Source organism: Carcharodon carcharias, chromosome 5, assembly GCF_017639515.1.
Source record: "Carcharodon carcharias isolate sCarCar2 chromosome 5, sCarCar2.pri, whole genome shotgun sequence".
Classification (NCBI taxonomy): Eukaryota; Metazoa; Chordata; class Chondrichthyes; order Lamniformes; family Lamnidae; genus Carcharodon; species Carcharodon carcharias.
This window is the reverse complement of record NC_054471.1, coordinates 186135489-186153186: the sequence shown is the minus strand read 5'-3', so window position 1 is coordinate 186153186 and position 17698 is coordinate 186135489. Positions and strand designations below refer to the sequence as shown.

The following is a 17698-nucleotide window of genomic DNA, read 5'->3' as shown; positions in this document are numbered from 1 at the left end:
GGGTCATGAGGACTCGAAACGTCAACTCTTTTCTTCTCCGCCGATGCTGCCAGACCTGCTGAGTTTTTCCAGGTAATTCTGTTTTTGTTTCCAACATGATCTCCCTACTTTAGTAATCTATGCCTTGATTGATAAAGTTAAGTGTCCCATATGCCTTTTTCACCACCCTAATAACATGCTCCTCCGCTTTCAGAGATCTATGGACACACACGCCAAGGTCCCTTTGTTCCTCAGAACTTCCTAGTGTCATGCCTTTCATTGAATACTTCCTTGTCAAATTACTCCTTCCAAAGTGTATCATCTCTTACTTTTCAGGATTAAATTCCATCTGCCACTTACCTGCCCATTTGACCATTCCATCTATATCTTCCTGTAGCCCAAGACACTCAACCTCACTATTAACCACCCAGCCAATCTTTGTGTCATCCGCAAACTTATTAATCCTACCCCCCACATAGTCATCTATGTCGTTTATATACATGACAAATAATAGGGGACCGAGCACAGATCCCTGTGGTACGCCACTGGACACCGGTTTCCAGTCACTAAAGCATCCTTCTGACATCACCCTCTGTCTCCTGCAACTAAGCCAATTCTGAATCCGCCTTATCAAATTACCCTGTACCCCATGTGCCTTCTTTATAAGTCTCCCATGTGGGACCTTGTCAAAGGCTTTGCTGAAATCCATATAAACTACATCAACTGCACTACCTTCATCTACACAGCTGGTCACCTCCTCAAAAAATTCAATCACATTTCTTAGGCATGACCTCCCTCTGACAAAGCCATGCTGACTATCCCTGATCAAACCTTGCCTCTCCAAGTGGAGATAGATTCTCTCCTTCAGAATTTTCTCCAATAGTTTCCCTACCACTGACGTGAGACTCACTGGCCTGTAGTTCCCTGGCTTATCTCTACAATCTCAAATAGGGGAACCACATTAGCTGTTCTCCAGTCCTCTGGCACCTCCTCCATGGCCATAGAGGAATTAAAAATTTGGGTCAGAGCCCCTGCGATCCTTCAAGGTCGCACCTCTGACTATCTCCATAATGATATCCTGCCTTATAAAGCTCTGAAAACTCTGCATTCCTCCAACTCTGATGTCCTGTGCACTGCCTACTCCCTTTGCCCAGGGTGGCCATGCTTTCATCCGTCTATGCCCTACACTCTGGAGTTCCTTCCTTTAAACTTTTTATCCACCCATCTTTGACCAAGTTTTTAGTCACTTTTCCTATTATCTCCTCCTTTTATTTGGCATTGATTTGTGTCTGATTATACTTTTTGAAGTGCCAAGTAATAGTGATATTACAATGCAATGTTTACAAAAAAGTTACTTCCTTGTGTCATTATGTCAAAGATAATTTTACAAGAAAAGATCTATTATTTGACTCATTCTCTTGTATATAACCCATTGCACAAGGAAGATTACTCAACAGTAAAGTCACGATTACAACAATTACAAGTTTCAGGCACCATAAAAACAATGACTTAACAGGGTGTTCACCCTGGACAAAATTGATTTGCCCTTCTGCAACCTGCACAGTTTACTTCCATTGCTCTTGCCACTGCTGACAAAGCAACCTGATGTTGACATGTGTAGCATCATACACCAGTGACAAAGAACTATACTAACACGTTTACTGGCATTGATGTAGGTTCCCATGGAAAATATGCAACTGCATGAACCCAAACCAGTAAAAATCTCTGGAAAACAAAGAATAGTTGCATAAAACCCCCTGGAATTCCTGTAGGGGGATCTCCTGTTCATCTGCTATACATTGGAATGGCCATTTCTCCAGGATTTCTGCAGATCGCCTCCCAAAAATACCATGGGAACTAAATATGGAGAACATTAAAGCTATTGTCTTTGGTCCTCACCACAAACTCCATTCCCTAGCCACTGCCTCCATCTCTTTCTCTAGCAACTCTATGATGCTAAACCAGACTGTTCTCAAACTCAGTGTTAAACTTGTCCTGAAGTGCACTTCCGACCTCATATTTGCACCTTCACTAAGGCCACCTATTTCCATCTCTATATCATCTGACTCTGTTTGTTATGGCACAGCGGATGGTAAATCCTCAAATCCCAGTGGGAAACCTGAAAAAAATGCCACAACTGTTTTGCAATTTATATTTTTATTTCGAGATGTGTGCTTTGAATTCAGTAGTAAGTCCACTGAGTCTTAAGGTTTTTTTTTTTTACAGAATTAAATAAAACATTTATGAATATAAGAAATAATTATAAGCACATACATAGATCTACAAATTACTACTATGATAGCTCCTAGCTCCAGTAATTCATCTGACTCCCAGTTAATTGCCCATTAAGGCAACAGCAAAACAAAATAGATTTAAACAGGCTCAGGCAAAGCACACAATACCCTGGACAGGGATATTCATAGCTTCGGTTCCTATAGGCAGCAGCTTGGTACATAGCGGCTGGAGGCTTTTCACACTTGTTAGATCTTAGAGTTCCTTTCTCTTACACATGACCTTTTCTCTTTTATACATATTTTCCCCTTTGAATGCAAATTTCATTGTTTCAAACTGTCTTTGGACTTTACCTTTCTAATAATAAAATCTTTCATAGTACCATTTTATCAGTAAGCTTTGGGAAAAATAAACATGCTGTTTCGCTTCTTCTGGCTAATTGCAATCTTTCACCCTCTCTTTTGAAATTCAAAGTACTCTGGTTTATCTAAAAATGCAAATTTTCTTTTACACCTCACACTCTAAAACTTCAGCCTTGTTTACTCATTTAGCATTTCAAACCTAGCTTCCCTTCTGATACATTAAAACCTTCAGAGCAGCTGTCTTTAATTCAATTAACACACACACACACACACACACACACACACACACACACACACACACACACAGGTACACACATTATCTCATTTTATTGCTGTTGTGCAGTGTTACTGACTCAGACTATGGCTCTGGGACACAAGGACTTATTTTAAGAATATAAATCCCTTACTGGCCTGTCCCACATAATTGAGATACTTTATGTATCAGAATATATACATTCTTCACCCTACCCAAAACCAAGCAATCTCCTGAGAGGTAAAAACAAAATCCAGACCAATGTGGTGAAGAATAGGCAATCAAATTAGTCCTGGCCCGAATAATTCTATGCAGTACCTACCATTTGGAAGAGGTGATCCTTGTTCCAGGCAGAAACAGGTCTAGCACATGCTCAAAGGAACTCAATGAATCACTGTCCACCTGACAATCTGGCAGCTTGATTCAGAGGTTCACTATCCTCCAGGTAAAGAACCACCTCCTGATATCTAGCTCAGATCTGGCCTTATACAACTTAAAATTGTGACCTCCTTGTCCTTGGAACAAATAATCAAGTCAAATACAATCTATTCTGGATATCATCCTATAAACCTAAGTCTTCACTCGCTAAAATGTTGAATGACAAATCTACCGAAATTTTTCAAGGATGTAACTAGTAGAGTTTGATGAGGGGTAGCCAGTGGATGTGGTTTATTTGGACTTTCAGAAGGCTTTCGACAAAGTCCCACATAAGAGATTGGCATGTAAAATTAAAGTGCATGGGATTGGGGGTAATGTATTGAGATGGATAGAAAACTGGTTGGAAGATAGGAAACAAAGAGTAGGAATAAATGGGTCTTTTTCCAAATGGCAGGCAGTGACTAATGGGATACCGCAGGGATCGGTGCTGTTACCCCAGTTATTTACAATATATATTAATGAGTTAGATGAGGGAATTAAATGTAATATCTCCAAATTTGCAGATGAGACAAAGCTGGGTGGGAGGGTGAGCTGTGAGGAGGATGCAGAGATGCTTCAGTGTGATTTGGACAAGCTGAGTGAATGGGCAATGCATGGCAGATGCAGTATAATGTGGATAAATGTGAGATTATCCATTTTGGTAACAAAAATAGGAAGGCAGATTATTATCTGAATGGCTATAAATTGAGAGAGGGGAATGTGCAACGAGATCTGGGTGTCCTTGTACACCAGTTGCTGAAGGTGAGCATGCAGGTGCAGCAGGCGGTAAAGAAGGCAAATGGTATGTTGGCCTTCATAGCCAGAGGATTCGAGTACAGGAACAGGGATGTCTTGCTGCAATTGTACAGGGCCTTGGTGAGGCCACACCTGGAATATTGTCTGTGGTTTTGGTCTCCTTATCTGAGGAAGGAAGTACTTGCTATAGAGCGAGTAGTGAAGGTTTACCCCACTGATTTCTGGGATAGCGGGACTGACATATGAGAAGAGATTGAGTCGATTAGGATTATATTCACTGGAGTTCAGAAGAATGAGGAAGATCTCAGAAACCTATAAAATTCTAACAGGACTAGACAGGGTAGATGCAGGAAGGATGTTCCCGATGGTGGGGGAGTCCAGAACAAGGGGTCACAGCCTGAGGATATGGGGTAGACCATTTAGGACTGAGATGAGGAGAAATTTCTTCACTCAGAGAGTGGTGAGCCTGTGGAATTTGTTACCAGAGAAAGTAGTTGAGACCAAAACATTATATGCTTTCAAAAAGGAGTTAGATATAGCTCTTGGGGCAAAAAGGATCAAAGGATATGGGGAGAAAGCAGGAGCAGGCTATTGAGTTGGATGATCAGCCATGATCATAATGAATGGCGGAGCAGGCTCAAAGAGCCAAATGGCCTACTCCTGTTCCTAGTTTCTATGAGTCCCAGCTCTATTACCGTTTTGATAACCAAAATGGTCTAAACTGTGAATGAGTCTAGTTGCTCTGTTTTGTCCCCTTCCCAAATCCTCAATATCACCGACCATGTAAGATGACCAAAACTGAACACAATTTTCTAAATGAAGCTTAACTTATGTCTTGGACAAGGATTTAAAAAAAAGTATACTTTGCCTTATAGGTAACTGTCCTATATAAAAATGCACCCTCACACCCTATTCATTGGTGCTATGGCTTCATGGCATTACTCATGAATCTTTAGATATGTATGCACTAGAATGCCCAGGTCTCTTTCTTTTTCCATTTTCTCCAACACTTTTCTCTGAAGGCTGTATATAGGTTTAGCATTCACCCTGCCCACAGTCATAACATTGTGCTTTTCCATTATTTGCCAGTCAGAAGTCCAATCCCCCAATACATCAAGATCCACCTGAAACATTGATCATTGTCTACAGTCTTGACTCTCTCACAAATATCAACTGCAAATTTGCATACTGTGTCCCCAATACCTACAGCATTAACAAAAATTTTAAAGAGCAACAGTCCTAACACTGACTCCTGTAGGACAGCACTGGCGACCATTCTCCAAGCAGATCCAACTCATTCACAATGACTTTCTGCCTGTGGCCTTCCAGCCAGTTCTCAGTCCAGCTCAATATATTATCATTAGTACCAGAGGCTTTGATCATGTAGAGAGCCGTGACAAAAAAACGTTTTGGAAATCTAAGTAGACAATGTCTACTACGCTTCCCTCATCCACCATATTGGTGACTTCGAAAAGTATTTGTAAGGCATGACTTTTTTCAAAGCCATGTTAGAAAGGAGCAAACTAGCAAAACCTAAGTCATTATATATTGCAAAAGAAAAACCCACCCAGAAGAATGAGGTGACTTCTATTTCCCCTCCCCCCGACCCCTTTCTCAACAGCCCTGGCAAGAAAAAGTAACATTTTGCTTAAAAACTAACGACCAATTTTTCTAAAATGCAATCTTGGTAGTGCAAACTACATACAAGTCGGTTGCAGGCAGACAAGCGCTTTGGACAGGAAAAATCATCAGACAAATTCACAGAACAGGGGTAATCTGAAATAACATAAATTCTCACATAAATTCATGCAGTCAATAAACTAAATGACACGCTTAGGAAGATGCAGGAACAGAAAGGCCTGGAGATGTACGATCACAAATCTTTGGGGGTGCCAGGGCAAGTTGATAAGGTAGTTAAAAAAAAAGCATTCAGGACCCTGGGCATTACAAGTAGTGACACTGTACAAAAAGCAAGGAAGTTACAGGTATGCTAAACTTCTATAAAATCACTGGCAAGGAATCGGCTGGAATATTGCATTCAATTGTGGGCACCATACTTTAGGAAGGATATCAAGGCTTTAGATACGGTGCAGAGAAAATTTAAAATTAGAACTGGTGCCAAGGATGAGGAACTTCAGTTACGTGTAAAGACTTGAGAAGCTGGAATTGTTCTCTTTAGAACAGAGATGGCAAACGTGAGATTTAATAGGTGTTCAAAATTGAGGGGTTTTGATAAAGTACCTTGGGTAAAACTGTCTTCACTGGCAGAAGTCTGCATTAAAAGGTCATAGATTTAAGGCAATTGATGACACAACCAAAGAGGAGATAAGAATTTTTAAAAAAATAAATGCAGTTATTTGTGATCTAGAATACAGTGGCGGAAGCAGATTTAATAATAACTACAAAAGGCTTCAAAAATAACTTGAGAATGAAAATGTGCAAGATTATGGAAAAAGAACAGGGGAATGGGACTAATTGCTAGTTCTTTCAAAGAGCAGCAAATGGAACATGAGCCAAATAGCCACTTTTGTACTGAATGACTTTATAAGAAGCAGTGCAAACACGCGAGCTGACAATTTCGAATGAGCTTCCCTCATCTTGGTGGCTTTGAAATGTATAATTTGTAAAGTATGATTTTATTTCAAACTCAGGATCTATCAGGGTGATAGAGAGAGGTGAATTACCCACTCCACATTGAGGAAAAAGGATAGCTCAGAGACTTATTTGTGCCTTTACTCAGCCCTTCACTTTCACAGCTGGGCCAAAATCTCATAGCTATCATGTTGCAATTTGCAGATAAATACTGTTGGTTTTCCGATAGGAATTTTATGATGTGATAGTAAATCAGGAGGGAGATTTTGTTTGAATATGAACAATATGAATACCATGGAATTCTTTTAAAAAAAATATATATAATTTTTTTAAATTTTCCCTTTTTAATATTTAAAGCTCACATCAATTTTAGAAATGACATAAACTAAGTAAACACTTACAACAGAAACAGAAAGGTATCGCAATAACTATTTGATGACTTTTTCTATACCTAAAGCACTTAAGTACAACTTATAGGGAAAAATTTTCCCTATAAGTGTATAAGAGTGCAGGAGCGGGCGCGGGCAGGTGCACCTACGTTCAGCACTCCCGATCAGGGGCGTGCTGTCATTTTAACTGAGCGGGCCGATTAAGGCCAGGACAGCGTGACGCCCACCTGAACCAATCTGGGACCAATGTTCCAGCGAAAAGGGTATAGAGTGGTCAACAGGACTTTAAACTAGAGGAGTGGGGGGGGGGGGGGAGGATAAAACTCCAAGAAGTACGACTAATGGGAAACAAAGCAGCAGGTTAGCGTTGTGGGGGGTGGGGGGGTGGATTCAACTTCATGGAAAATTACGAAAAAACTGAAAAGGAGAGCCCAAGAGAGGCTATTAAATTCTCCAGAACACAAAATAGGACAGAGTGTTTGAAAAGGGCTAGGAAGCTAACTTCAAGCACATCAGATAAAGAGACGACAATGAGAAAGGGGACGGGAAATACAGGACTGAAGGTGTTGTATCTGAATGCACGCAGTATACAAAATAAGGTAATTGAGCTTGTGGCGCAGATTGAAATTGGCAGGTATGATGTGGTGGGCATCACGGAGACATGGCTGCAAGGGGATCAGAACTGGGAGCTAAATATCCAAGGATATACATCCTATCGAAAAGATAGGCAGGTTGGCAGAGGGGATGGGTCTGCTTTGTTAGTAAGAAATGAAATTAAATCGATAGCAAGAAATGACAGGGTCAGATGACATAGAATCTGTGTGGGTAGAGTTGAGGAACTGCAAAAGTTAAAAAAACCATGATGGAAGTTATGTACAGGCCTCCGAACAGTAGTCAGGATGTGGGGCACAAAATACACCAGGACATAGAAAAGGTGTGTAAGAAAGGCAAGGTTACAGTGATCATGGGGGATTTCAATATGCAGATAGACTGGGAAAATCAGGTTGGTACTGGATCCCAAGGAAAGGAATTTGTGGAATGTCTACGAGATGGCTTTTTTAGCAGCTTGTGGTGGAGCCCACTAGGGAACAGGCAATTCTAGATTTAGTGATGTGTAATGAGGCAGATTTGATAAGGGAGTTTAAGGCGAAGGAACCCTTAGGAGGAAGTAACCATAATATGATAGAATTTGCCCTGCAATTTGAGAGGAAAAAGCTGGAATCAGATGTAATGGTATTACAGTTGAATAAAGGCAAATACAGAGGCATGAGGGAGGAGCTGGCCAGAATTGACTGGGAGATGAGCCTAGCAGGAAAGACAGTGGAACAGCAATGGCAGGAGTTTCTGGGAGTAATTTGGGAGATACAGCAAAAATTCATCCCTAGGAAGAAGAAGCATAACAAAGGGAGGACGAGGCAACCATGGCTGACAAGGGGAATCAGGGATAGCATTAAAGCTAAAGAGAAAGCATACAATGCGGCAAAGAGCAGTGGGAAACCAGGGGATTGGGAAGCCTACAAAGACCAACAGAGGACAACTAAAAAAGAAATAAGGAGGGAGAAGATTAAATATGAGGGTAAACTAGCCAGTAATATAAAAGAAGATTGCAAGAGTTTTTTTTACATATATAAAGGGTAAGAGAGAGGCAAAAGTAGACATTGGGCCGCTGGAAAATGACGCTGGAGAAGTAGTAGTGGGGAACAAAGAAATGGCGGAGGAACTGAATAGGTACTATGTGTCAGTCTTCACGATGGAAGACACGAGTAACATCCCCAAAGTTCAAGAGAGTCGGGGAGCAGAGGTGAGTATGGTGGCCATTACCAAGGAGAAGGTGCTAGGAAAACTGAAAGGTCTGAAGGTGGATAAATCACCTGGACCAAATGGATTACACCCCAGAGTTCTGAAGGAGATAGCTGAAGAGATAGTGGAGGCGTTAGTGGTGATCTTTCAGGAATCACTCAAGTCAGGGAGCGTTCCAGAGAACTGGAAAATCGCTAATGTAACCCCCCTGTTTAAGAAGGGAGTGAGGCAAAAGACAGGAAATTACAGGCCGATTAGCCTGACCTCGGTCCTTGGTAAGATTTTAGAGTCCATTATTAAGGATGAGATTTCAGATTACTTGGAAGTGCATGGTAAAATAGGGCAAAGTCAGCATGGTTTCATCAAGGGGAGGTCATGCCTGACAAATCTGTTAGAATTCTTTGAGGAGGTAATGAGTAGGTTAGACAAAGGAGAACCAATGGATGTTATCTACTTGGACTTCCAGAAGGCCTTTGACAAGGTGCCACACGGGAGGCTGCTCAGTAAGATAAGAGCCCATGGTGTTAGAGGCAAGGTACTAGCATGGATAGAAGATTGGCTGTCTGGCAGGAGGCAGAGAGTGGGGATAAGTGGGTCCTTCTCAGGATGGCGGCCGGTGACTAGTGGAGTTCCGCAGGGGTCAGTGTTGGGACCACAACTTTTCACTTTATACATTAATGATCTAGATGAAGGAACTGAGGGCATCCTGGCTAAGTTTGCAGATGATACAAAGATAGGTGGAGGGACAGGTAGTATTGAGGAGGTGAGGAGGCTGCAGAAGGATTTGGACAGGTTAGGAGAATGGGCAAAGAAGTGGCAGATGGAATACAACGTGGGCAAGTGTGAGGTCATGCACTTTGGTAGGAAGAATAGAGGCATAGACTATTTTCTAAATGGGGAGAGAATTCAGAAATCTGGAGTGCAAAGGGACTTGGGAGTCCTAGTCCAGGATTCTCTTAAGGTTAACTTGCAGGTTGAGTCGGTAGTTAGGAAGGCAAATGCAATGTTGGCATTTATTTCGAGAGGACTAGAATATAAAAGCAGGGATGTGCTGCTGAAGCTTTATAAAGCTCTGGTCAGACCACATTTAGAATATTGTGAGCAATTTTGGGCCCCATATCTTAGGAAGGATGTTCTAGCCCTGGAGAGGGTCCAGAGGAGGTTCACGAGAACGATCCCAGGAATGAAAGGCTTAACATATGAGGAACGTTTGAGGACTCTTGGTCTATACTCGATGGAGTTTAGAAGGATGAGGGGGGATCTGATTGAAACTTACAGAATACTGAAAGGCCTGGATAGAGTGGACATGGGGAAGATGTTTCCATTATTAGGAGAGACTAGGACCCGAGGGCATATCCTCAGAGTAAAGGGAAGACCTTTTAGAACAGAGATGAGGAGAAACTTCTTTAGCCAGAGAGTGGTGAATCTATGGAATTCATTGCCACAGAAGGCTGTGGAGGCCAGGTCATTGAGTGTATTTAAGACCGAGATAGATAGGTTCTTGATTGGTACAGGGATCAAAGGTTACGGGGAGAAGGTGGGAGAATGGGGTTGAGAAACTTATCAGCCATGATTGAATGGTGGAGCAGACTCGATGGGCCGAATGGCCTAATTTCTGCTCCTATGTCTTATGGATGTCTGCCACCTGTGTGGCCGGTGGGGGGGGTGGGATTCCCTCAGCCGGGAGTGCGTGCTTTCGCACATGTGGGAGAAACAGCTCACTGATCCCCCTGGGGCTAAATGCTGTCTCAGGGAGATTGGCTCCAAATTAAAACTTTTAAGGTAAACGTTTAAAAAACTTCCCTGACATGTCCCCTCATGTGACACTGTGACATAAATTGGGACATGTCCATCACTTTAACTCAAACCTTTAGTAAATATTTTTTTTTGCAAAAATATACTTTATTCATAAAAAATCTTCAACAACATTTCAAACCATTTCAAAATCACCATCACAAAAATACAATCAGGTTCAACTTTTACAACATGAATCACAAGGTGTATCAGTACAAACAATGAATATTACAATTATTGGCAAACATTCATTTTAAGCTGTACAGCCCAAGGGGTTCTTTACAGTTCCCAGCCCCTCGGTGCACTGTGGCAGAAACGTCTTAGACAGCGACCCTTCCCCATTGGGCCTTTGTGGCAGCTGCCCCAAGCTTTAGTGCGCCCCTCAGCACATAGTCCTGGACTTTGGAATGTGCCAGTCTGCAACACTCAGTCAGGGACAACTCTTTGCGCTGGAAGACCAACAATTTACGGGCAGACCAAAGAGCATCTTTCACCGAGTTGATGATCTTCCAGCTGCAGTTGATGTTTGTCTTGGTGTGTGCCCCTGGGAACAGCCCTTAGAGCACAGAATCCTGTGTCACAGAACTGCTCGGGATGAACCTCGACAGAAACCACTGCATCTCTCTCCAGACCTTCTTTGCAAAGGCACAATCCACAAGGAGGTGAACAACGGTCTCGTCCCCACCACAGCCACCTCGAGGGCAACATGCCAAGGGGGTGAGACTCCTGGCGTGTAGGAAGGATCTGACAGGGAGGGCTTTTCTCACCACCAGCCAAGCTACGTCATGGTGCTTGTTGGAAAGTTCAGGTGATGAGGCATTCTGCCAAATGACTTTGACAATCTGCTCGGGGAACCATCCCACAGGATCCACCCTCTCCTTTTCCCTCAGGATCTCTAAGAAGTTACGTGCCAACCACTACCTGATGGACTTGTGGTCACAGGTGTTTCTCTGCATAAATCTTTCCGTGAGGGACAAGTGGTACAGCATGGTCCAACTACTTGGAGCGCTCCAAGGCAGCGTGGCCAGACCCATCCTTCGCAACACTGGGGACAGGTAGAACCTCAGCACGTAGTGACACTTGGGGTTTGCATACTGAGGGTCTACACACCGCTTGATGTAGCCACACACAAAGGTGGCCTTCAGTATGAGGGCGATGTTGGGCACGTTCTTTCCCCCTTTATCTAGAGGCTTGTACATGATCCATTTTCGACCTCCAGATAAAGCGGAAGATGGCTCGGGTGATCGCCACCACGCAGGAGTGTGGAATGGGCCAGACCTGCACCACTTACAGCAACAGCGAGAGTGCCTCACACCTGATGACCAGGTTCTTACCCGCAATGGAGAGGGAGCGTCACTCCCACATACCCAGTTTCTTTTTCACCACAGACACTCGCTGCTTCCAGTTTCTAACGCATGCCCTGGTCCCTCCGAACCATACCTCAAACCTTTAGTAAATATTTTAAAACCCTCATGAGACCTCATTCCGCCTGTCGATGAGGTTTCGTGCTTTTTCTTGAGCCTGCCAGCTGCCTGCCAACCTTAAGGTTGGACTGGCAGCCCTGTCAATGACCTAAATTGTTTTATTAATGACCTCAATTGGCCTTTGAGAGGTCAGCGGGCGCACAGCTGACTTGGCTGCGCCCCCCCGCGACCTGAAAACGGAAATGACGCAGGGTGAGGTCAGGGGTTCCACCCAGTGTCATCCCGCATCATTTTACGCGTCGGCGAGCAGGCCCCACCCCCACTCGCCGACCTAAAGATCCTGCCCTTAATGTACAATGTCACAGACTTCTTGTCAGATCTATCTTTGGAACTCAGGTGAGTGAATCAATACAGTTTACCAGGTTAGACTGGTCAGTTGCACATTTCTTCGCATCTTGGTAGGTATCATGAGCTCAGCCATTTTAAACGAATTTTCTCATTAACAAAACGGAACATGGTCTTTCTTTACTTGATCTATTGACAATATCAAGTACATTGCCAATTATTCTTCTTCACTTACCACAAACTGAACAACATCTTTGGCCTTGTGCTTTGCAGATTTAAAGGAGGCCAGTTGAGTGACAACCACAATCTGATACTCAACATGGCCCGACATCAGACTGCCATGGATTTCCTGGTATTCAGGGACTGATAAGTCGATTCCAGTGTGCCCATTCTGAATTGTTCTACATTGAAAACAAAATTATAATAAAGGGATTCATTATTGAAAACATTTCAGGGAGTTAATAAAACAACCTCTAAAATACCATACTCAGCAGCTACCTAAGGATTCTGTTCAGGCAGTTTCAGCAGCAGTTTGTGCTGGCTTAAGTACCATGGGATGGAACTGTGGAGGACTGATAGCATGCTCATTTAGAAAGCTCCATTTCCAGTATTTCCCCAATAATGATAATGCTGTAGTGTTAAACGCAGTTGCTACGAAAACATACTAACTCAATGCAACAAGCTGCTTGTGTGAGGCAGTTACAGCCAAGCGTCCAAAAGTTATTGAAAAGTTGCTCCAATTATCAGGAGACATTATTGACAAATAACATATTTCAAGATTAATAGTCTCTTAATTGTTAAAAGCAAAAGATCAATAGCCTCTTAATTGTTAAAAGTGGAACCCATCCTTTGATTTAGGGAGCTGTGAGTTAGTATTCCAATTTAATACTGGATGATGTTAGCTATGCCAAGTCAATGGCCAACTCTTACCAGCATGTGTCAAATCAATGTTAAAACCAATTTCAGAGCCTATTCATCTATGTACAGTCGAATATTTAAAAACCTATATTCAATACTTTTTGTCATTTTGACCAGGGGAGACAATGAGGGATCAGTAACTAGAGACTTCAACACTCCTGTTGGCATCTTATTAAAATAGCAGAAAGTTTGCTTTTCAAGCGCCCAGCACCAGGAAATAACATTAAGCAGTCCAGGGTATCATTGGATACACATATTACCACAGCTAGGAAATATCCCAATTACCATACAACGGCAGACATTTATTTAGCAAGTTTAATGTCATAAAAAAGCCCAAGTCGCTTCACAGGACATCGAGATTTTGTGATTAGTACAGGTGGCCAAAAGCTTGGTCAATAAGGTAGGCTTTAAAGAGTGTCTGAAAAGGAGGAGAGGGTGGCAGAGAGGTTTAGAGTGGAAATTCCAGAGCTTAGGTCATCGGCAGCTGAAGGCATGGCTGCCAATGGTGGAATGATGAAAATCAAGGGTGCACAAGAGGCCAGAAATGGAGCAGCGCAGATATTTCATCAAGGGTTGTGGGACTGGAGGAGATCACAGAGATGGAGAGGGGAAGGTCATAGAGGGATTTGAAAAAGAGAATGAGAATTTTAAAATCAGAAAGATGCCAGATCAGGATCCAATGTAGGGCAGTGAACCCAGGGCTGATGGGTGAACAGGGCTTGGTATCAGTTAGGACATGGGCAGGAGAGTTTTGGATGAGCTCAAATTTACAGAAGTCTAGAGGCAACAAAAGCTTGGATAAGAGTTTCAGCAGCAGATGAGCTAACATAGGGCAAGGACATACCATGTTACAGAGTTGGAAGTCGGCAGTCCTGGAGCCCAGAATCTCGGCTCAGGGCCAGGATGCCAATGTTGTGAACAGTCTGGTTTAGTTTCAGACAGTGGTCAGGGAGAGAGATGGAGTCAATGGCTGGGGAAAGGAGGTTGTGGCACAGACCAAAGACAATAGCTTCAGTCTTCCCAATAGTTAATCGGAGGAAACTTCTGCTAATCCAATAGCGGATGTCAAACAAGAAATGTGAAAAATCAGAGACGGTGAAGGCATTAAGAGAATGATGATGTTAAACTGGCTGTCATGTGAATACATGTGGGAACCGATGTGTTTTCAAATTATGCCAATGAGCAGCAACATGTAGATGGGAAGTAGAGTCCACGGGTAGATCCTTGGGGGAGTCCAGAAATTACCATGCAGAAGCAGCAAGTGAAACTATTGCAGCAATTGTCTAGCTATGACTGGATAGATGGGATTGGAACCATGTGAGGGCAATCCCAACAACAGAGGGAAGACATTGGTAAAGGACAGAAGGGTAAACCCTGTCAAAGGCTGCGGGTGAGTCAAGAAAGTTTAGTTTATCACAGTCACATAAGATATAATTTGTAACCTTCATGGCTGTGTTTATTTGTGTCACAATATGCACATGCTTAGCTGAACTGGCAGTGTCACAGCGTCAGCTAGCAGCATTAAAAAAAAGTTGGTTTGACATAGGCTAACAAAGTTCAAGTTACCCATTTTAGATTTTTGCAGTCCTTAACCAATTGCAAGTTCTTATATCTAGTCCACCTTTCATTTAGCAACTGTTCCCTCTATAAAACATGCTTCTGACGCTTCAGTAAATGAAGAAGTTATGCAATCCGGCAATTTCAGTAAATGAGATCCTCAACTCCCAATATGGAGAATTGATTGTAACATTTAAGGACACGTTTTGGTAAAAATCAATAAAAGAAGTTTGACTAAAATATTTGAGAAAAATTTCATTACCCAATGCGGGACCCTGCGATAAAGAGTTGCATTATGTACCAAGTGAGCTATTGGACTGTGCACAAACTCCCTGCACCAAGATTTAACACATTGAGTCTGGCCTAAGGAAATTTCAATCCCTAGATCGATCAATGAGGTCCACAGCAAGAATTTAAAATTAGTGATATGCAAACCAGATGTATATGTTGAGCCTGTTATGACATCGCACTGAATATTTTAAACAGAGTCTAAATTCCTGCGGCCAACCAGAAAGCCATCAGGAGCAGTTGTGCCATGCGTTAGTGGCTGCAATGTGGGCCAAGTGTTCATACACAACCATTTCTGATGCCCTTCCGGTTAGGAGCAGGGGTTACAGTGGACGTTAATAGGTGCAGTTTCAGTGCTGCGGCAGGACAGAAACCTTATCAGAAAGATTCAAAATGAGTCACGGCAAAGATGGGCACTGTTTGGAGAAGTGACAATGCGCTCGAGAATTTGAGAGGAACGGGCGTGGAGATGACGTGATAGTTTGGAAGGACAGTGGGGTCAATGATTAGCTTTTGAGGGCGAAGGGGGGATGCCGGCAGATTCAAAGAGGATGAGGACAGTACAAGGTGAGAAGGAACTGTTAACACTCAAATAACATGGAGGCCAGGGAAGTGTGGAATAGATTTGAGGCAGTAGGGACCTACCATGGTTACACGCTCTACATGTTCTGCTCATAACTGTTTAAATATTTAGAGAATGTATAGATGAGCGTCCATGACTTTACCACTTAAATAAATGGTCAGCTGGTTAAAAAGTATATAAAACTAGGGGCGTAGTGCTGTCGGACCACCACTCTGGCACCTCCAACCAGGGCCTGGGAGAGGGGGGTGCAGATGGTTCCAAACACTAGGTCCCAGGGGCTAGGTGGGCCCAGGCTCGGTGTTTTAAACTAAATTCTTGTCATCCACACCGAGCAGCCAGAGGCTAAGACCTGACAGAACGGCTTTTAAAAAAAATTCAGAACTTTCAGGCTGAGATTTCAGGGTAGGCGGGGGAGTTTGTTGGAGGGAGGGGTGAGAAAGAGGTTGGTGGCAATCGGGGCATTAATATTTTTCACTTTAAAAATAGACATAGTTTTACTGACTTTTTGGGGGACTCAAATGATTAACACATAAGGAAACAATGACATAGCCAACACATTTTCTCAGAGTTCCTGCACCACAACATTTGGCACCACACCCACTGTATAAAACACCATGTTCTGAAATACACTTCACGGGAGAGTCAAATGCAGGTGGTATGGACCCCCTAATCACCAAATCTCACACCCACTCCTGTCCAGAGTCAGGTCAAACACGACTGAAATTGCAAGCTCGATTTCCCACCAACCCTAAACCCACAGTGCAAACGTACAAAGTAGTGTGTTCAAACCCAGAAGATCACCCCCTACTGTACCAGTCACTTTAATACACCAGCCGTTCTCGAGGCCTTTGCCAGTGCAAATTTAGTGCGAAAATAATTGCTCCGTTCCCCACCCACCCCCGACCCAGTTGCGTTCTTCAGTGGGCTTGCGTGCTGCCCAAATTAGAAGCCTAGCGTTAATGAGTTTATTTCACACAGAATTGCCGAACCCTCCTTCCCCCTTTGCCCAGGAGGCGAACTTCGACTACTGGCGCTCAAGTTGCATCATCGCCTCGCTGTTGTGTGCACATTATTGAGTGAACAGCTGAACATGACAAGTGGCAAGGCGGAAACGGTTTCACAAAAGTAGCAGTAGCAGCAGCAGGAATTCCGCGGCGGTGTCAGTGTCCGTGTCAGTGTCAGACTCCGCAAACCCAGTCAGAGCTCGGTGAAGTTGTAGCTGCAGCAGCTTGGCTTCCTCCCTACCTGGAAGTGATGAGCCCCTCGGGCATGTTGCCGGCCGGTGCTCGGTGGGTTTGTTGCAGCTCAGCGAGCGAAGGGGATTGAACAAGCTGGCTGCGATCTCGGTCTTGGGTGCGAAGCGCTGTGGCTGCTCCGCCTGTGTGAGTCACGGGATGCGGGGAGAGCAGTGACCTGAGCTGAGCAGCCCTGCCCTGGGGAGGACAAACTCCAAATACAATCCGCATCCAGCGCTACAGCAAATCATCAGAGCCCCCTAAAATTCAGGGCAAAACGTTTCAACAGATCACAACTTCACTACCGCGGAATCATTGCAATGATTTCCCCACACCACCACCACCACCACCCGCACTTTGTAAGCAAAACATGAACTAGCTCGTAGTCGGCAGGATTCGAACCTGCGCGGGGAGACCCCAATGGATTTCTAGTCCATCGCCTTAACCACTCGGCCACGACTACTTGAAGAAGTCCATCCGCAGTTGCCAATTCATCCATTGGCTGTCGGTCTCCGTGGGCGTTTTATGATGTGTTCTTGTATCATCCGAACGTCCCTTAAAGACTAATGCCTGCGCCTGCCGTTTGTGGATCAGAAGGCGCTTTCTTTCAAGATTTAAACTGAGCTGAGCCAGAATCTGACTATTCTATAATTCTCTTCCCAGCTTTCTTTTTGACACAAGTTTTGCATCAAATTCAATTTTATGAAGATGCTTTTAAATGTGCCAGAATCATAGAACTGTTAGAGCACAGGAAGCTCGTGGTGTCGATGCCAG

At 43.5% G+C, this 17698-nt stretch overlaps 1 protein-coding gene and 1 non-coding gene across 2 annotated transcripts in view; both read right to left on the bottom strand.

Moving 5' to 3' along the window:
* The window catches only part of hs1bp3 (HCLS1 binding protein 3), a 131431-nt gene extending 114202 nt beyond the window's left edge, over nucleotides 1–17229 (bottom strand). The window contains exons 1-2 of the mRNA XM_041188843.1: nucleotides 16935–17229; nucleotides 12579–12744 (exon numbers count right to left, since the gene is read on the bottom strand). Coding sequence (XP_041044777.1) covers nucleotides 12579–12744; nucleotides 16935–17155 — 387 coding nt within the window. The 5' untranslated portion in view covers nucleotides 17156–17229. The remainder of the gene's footprint in view (nucleotides 1–12578; nucleotides 12745–16934) is intronic.
* Nucleotides 17230–17305: 76 nt separating this feature from the next.
* trnas-aga lies at nucleotides 17306–17387 on the bottom strand. Its single transcript has one exon. It is a non-coding gene; the product is annotated as a tRNA-Ser (tRNA).
* Between the last annotated feature and the right edge of the window lie 311 nt (nucleotides 17388–17698).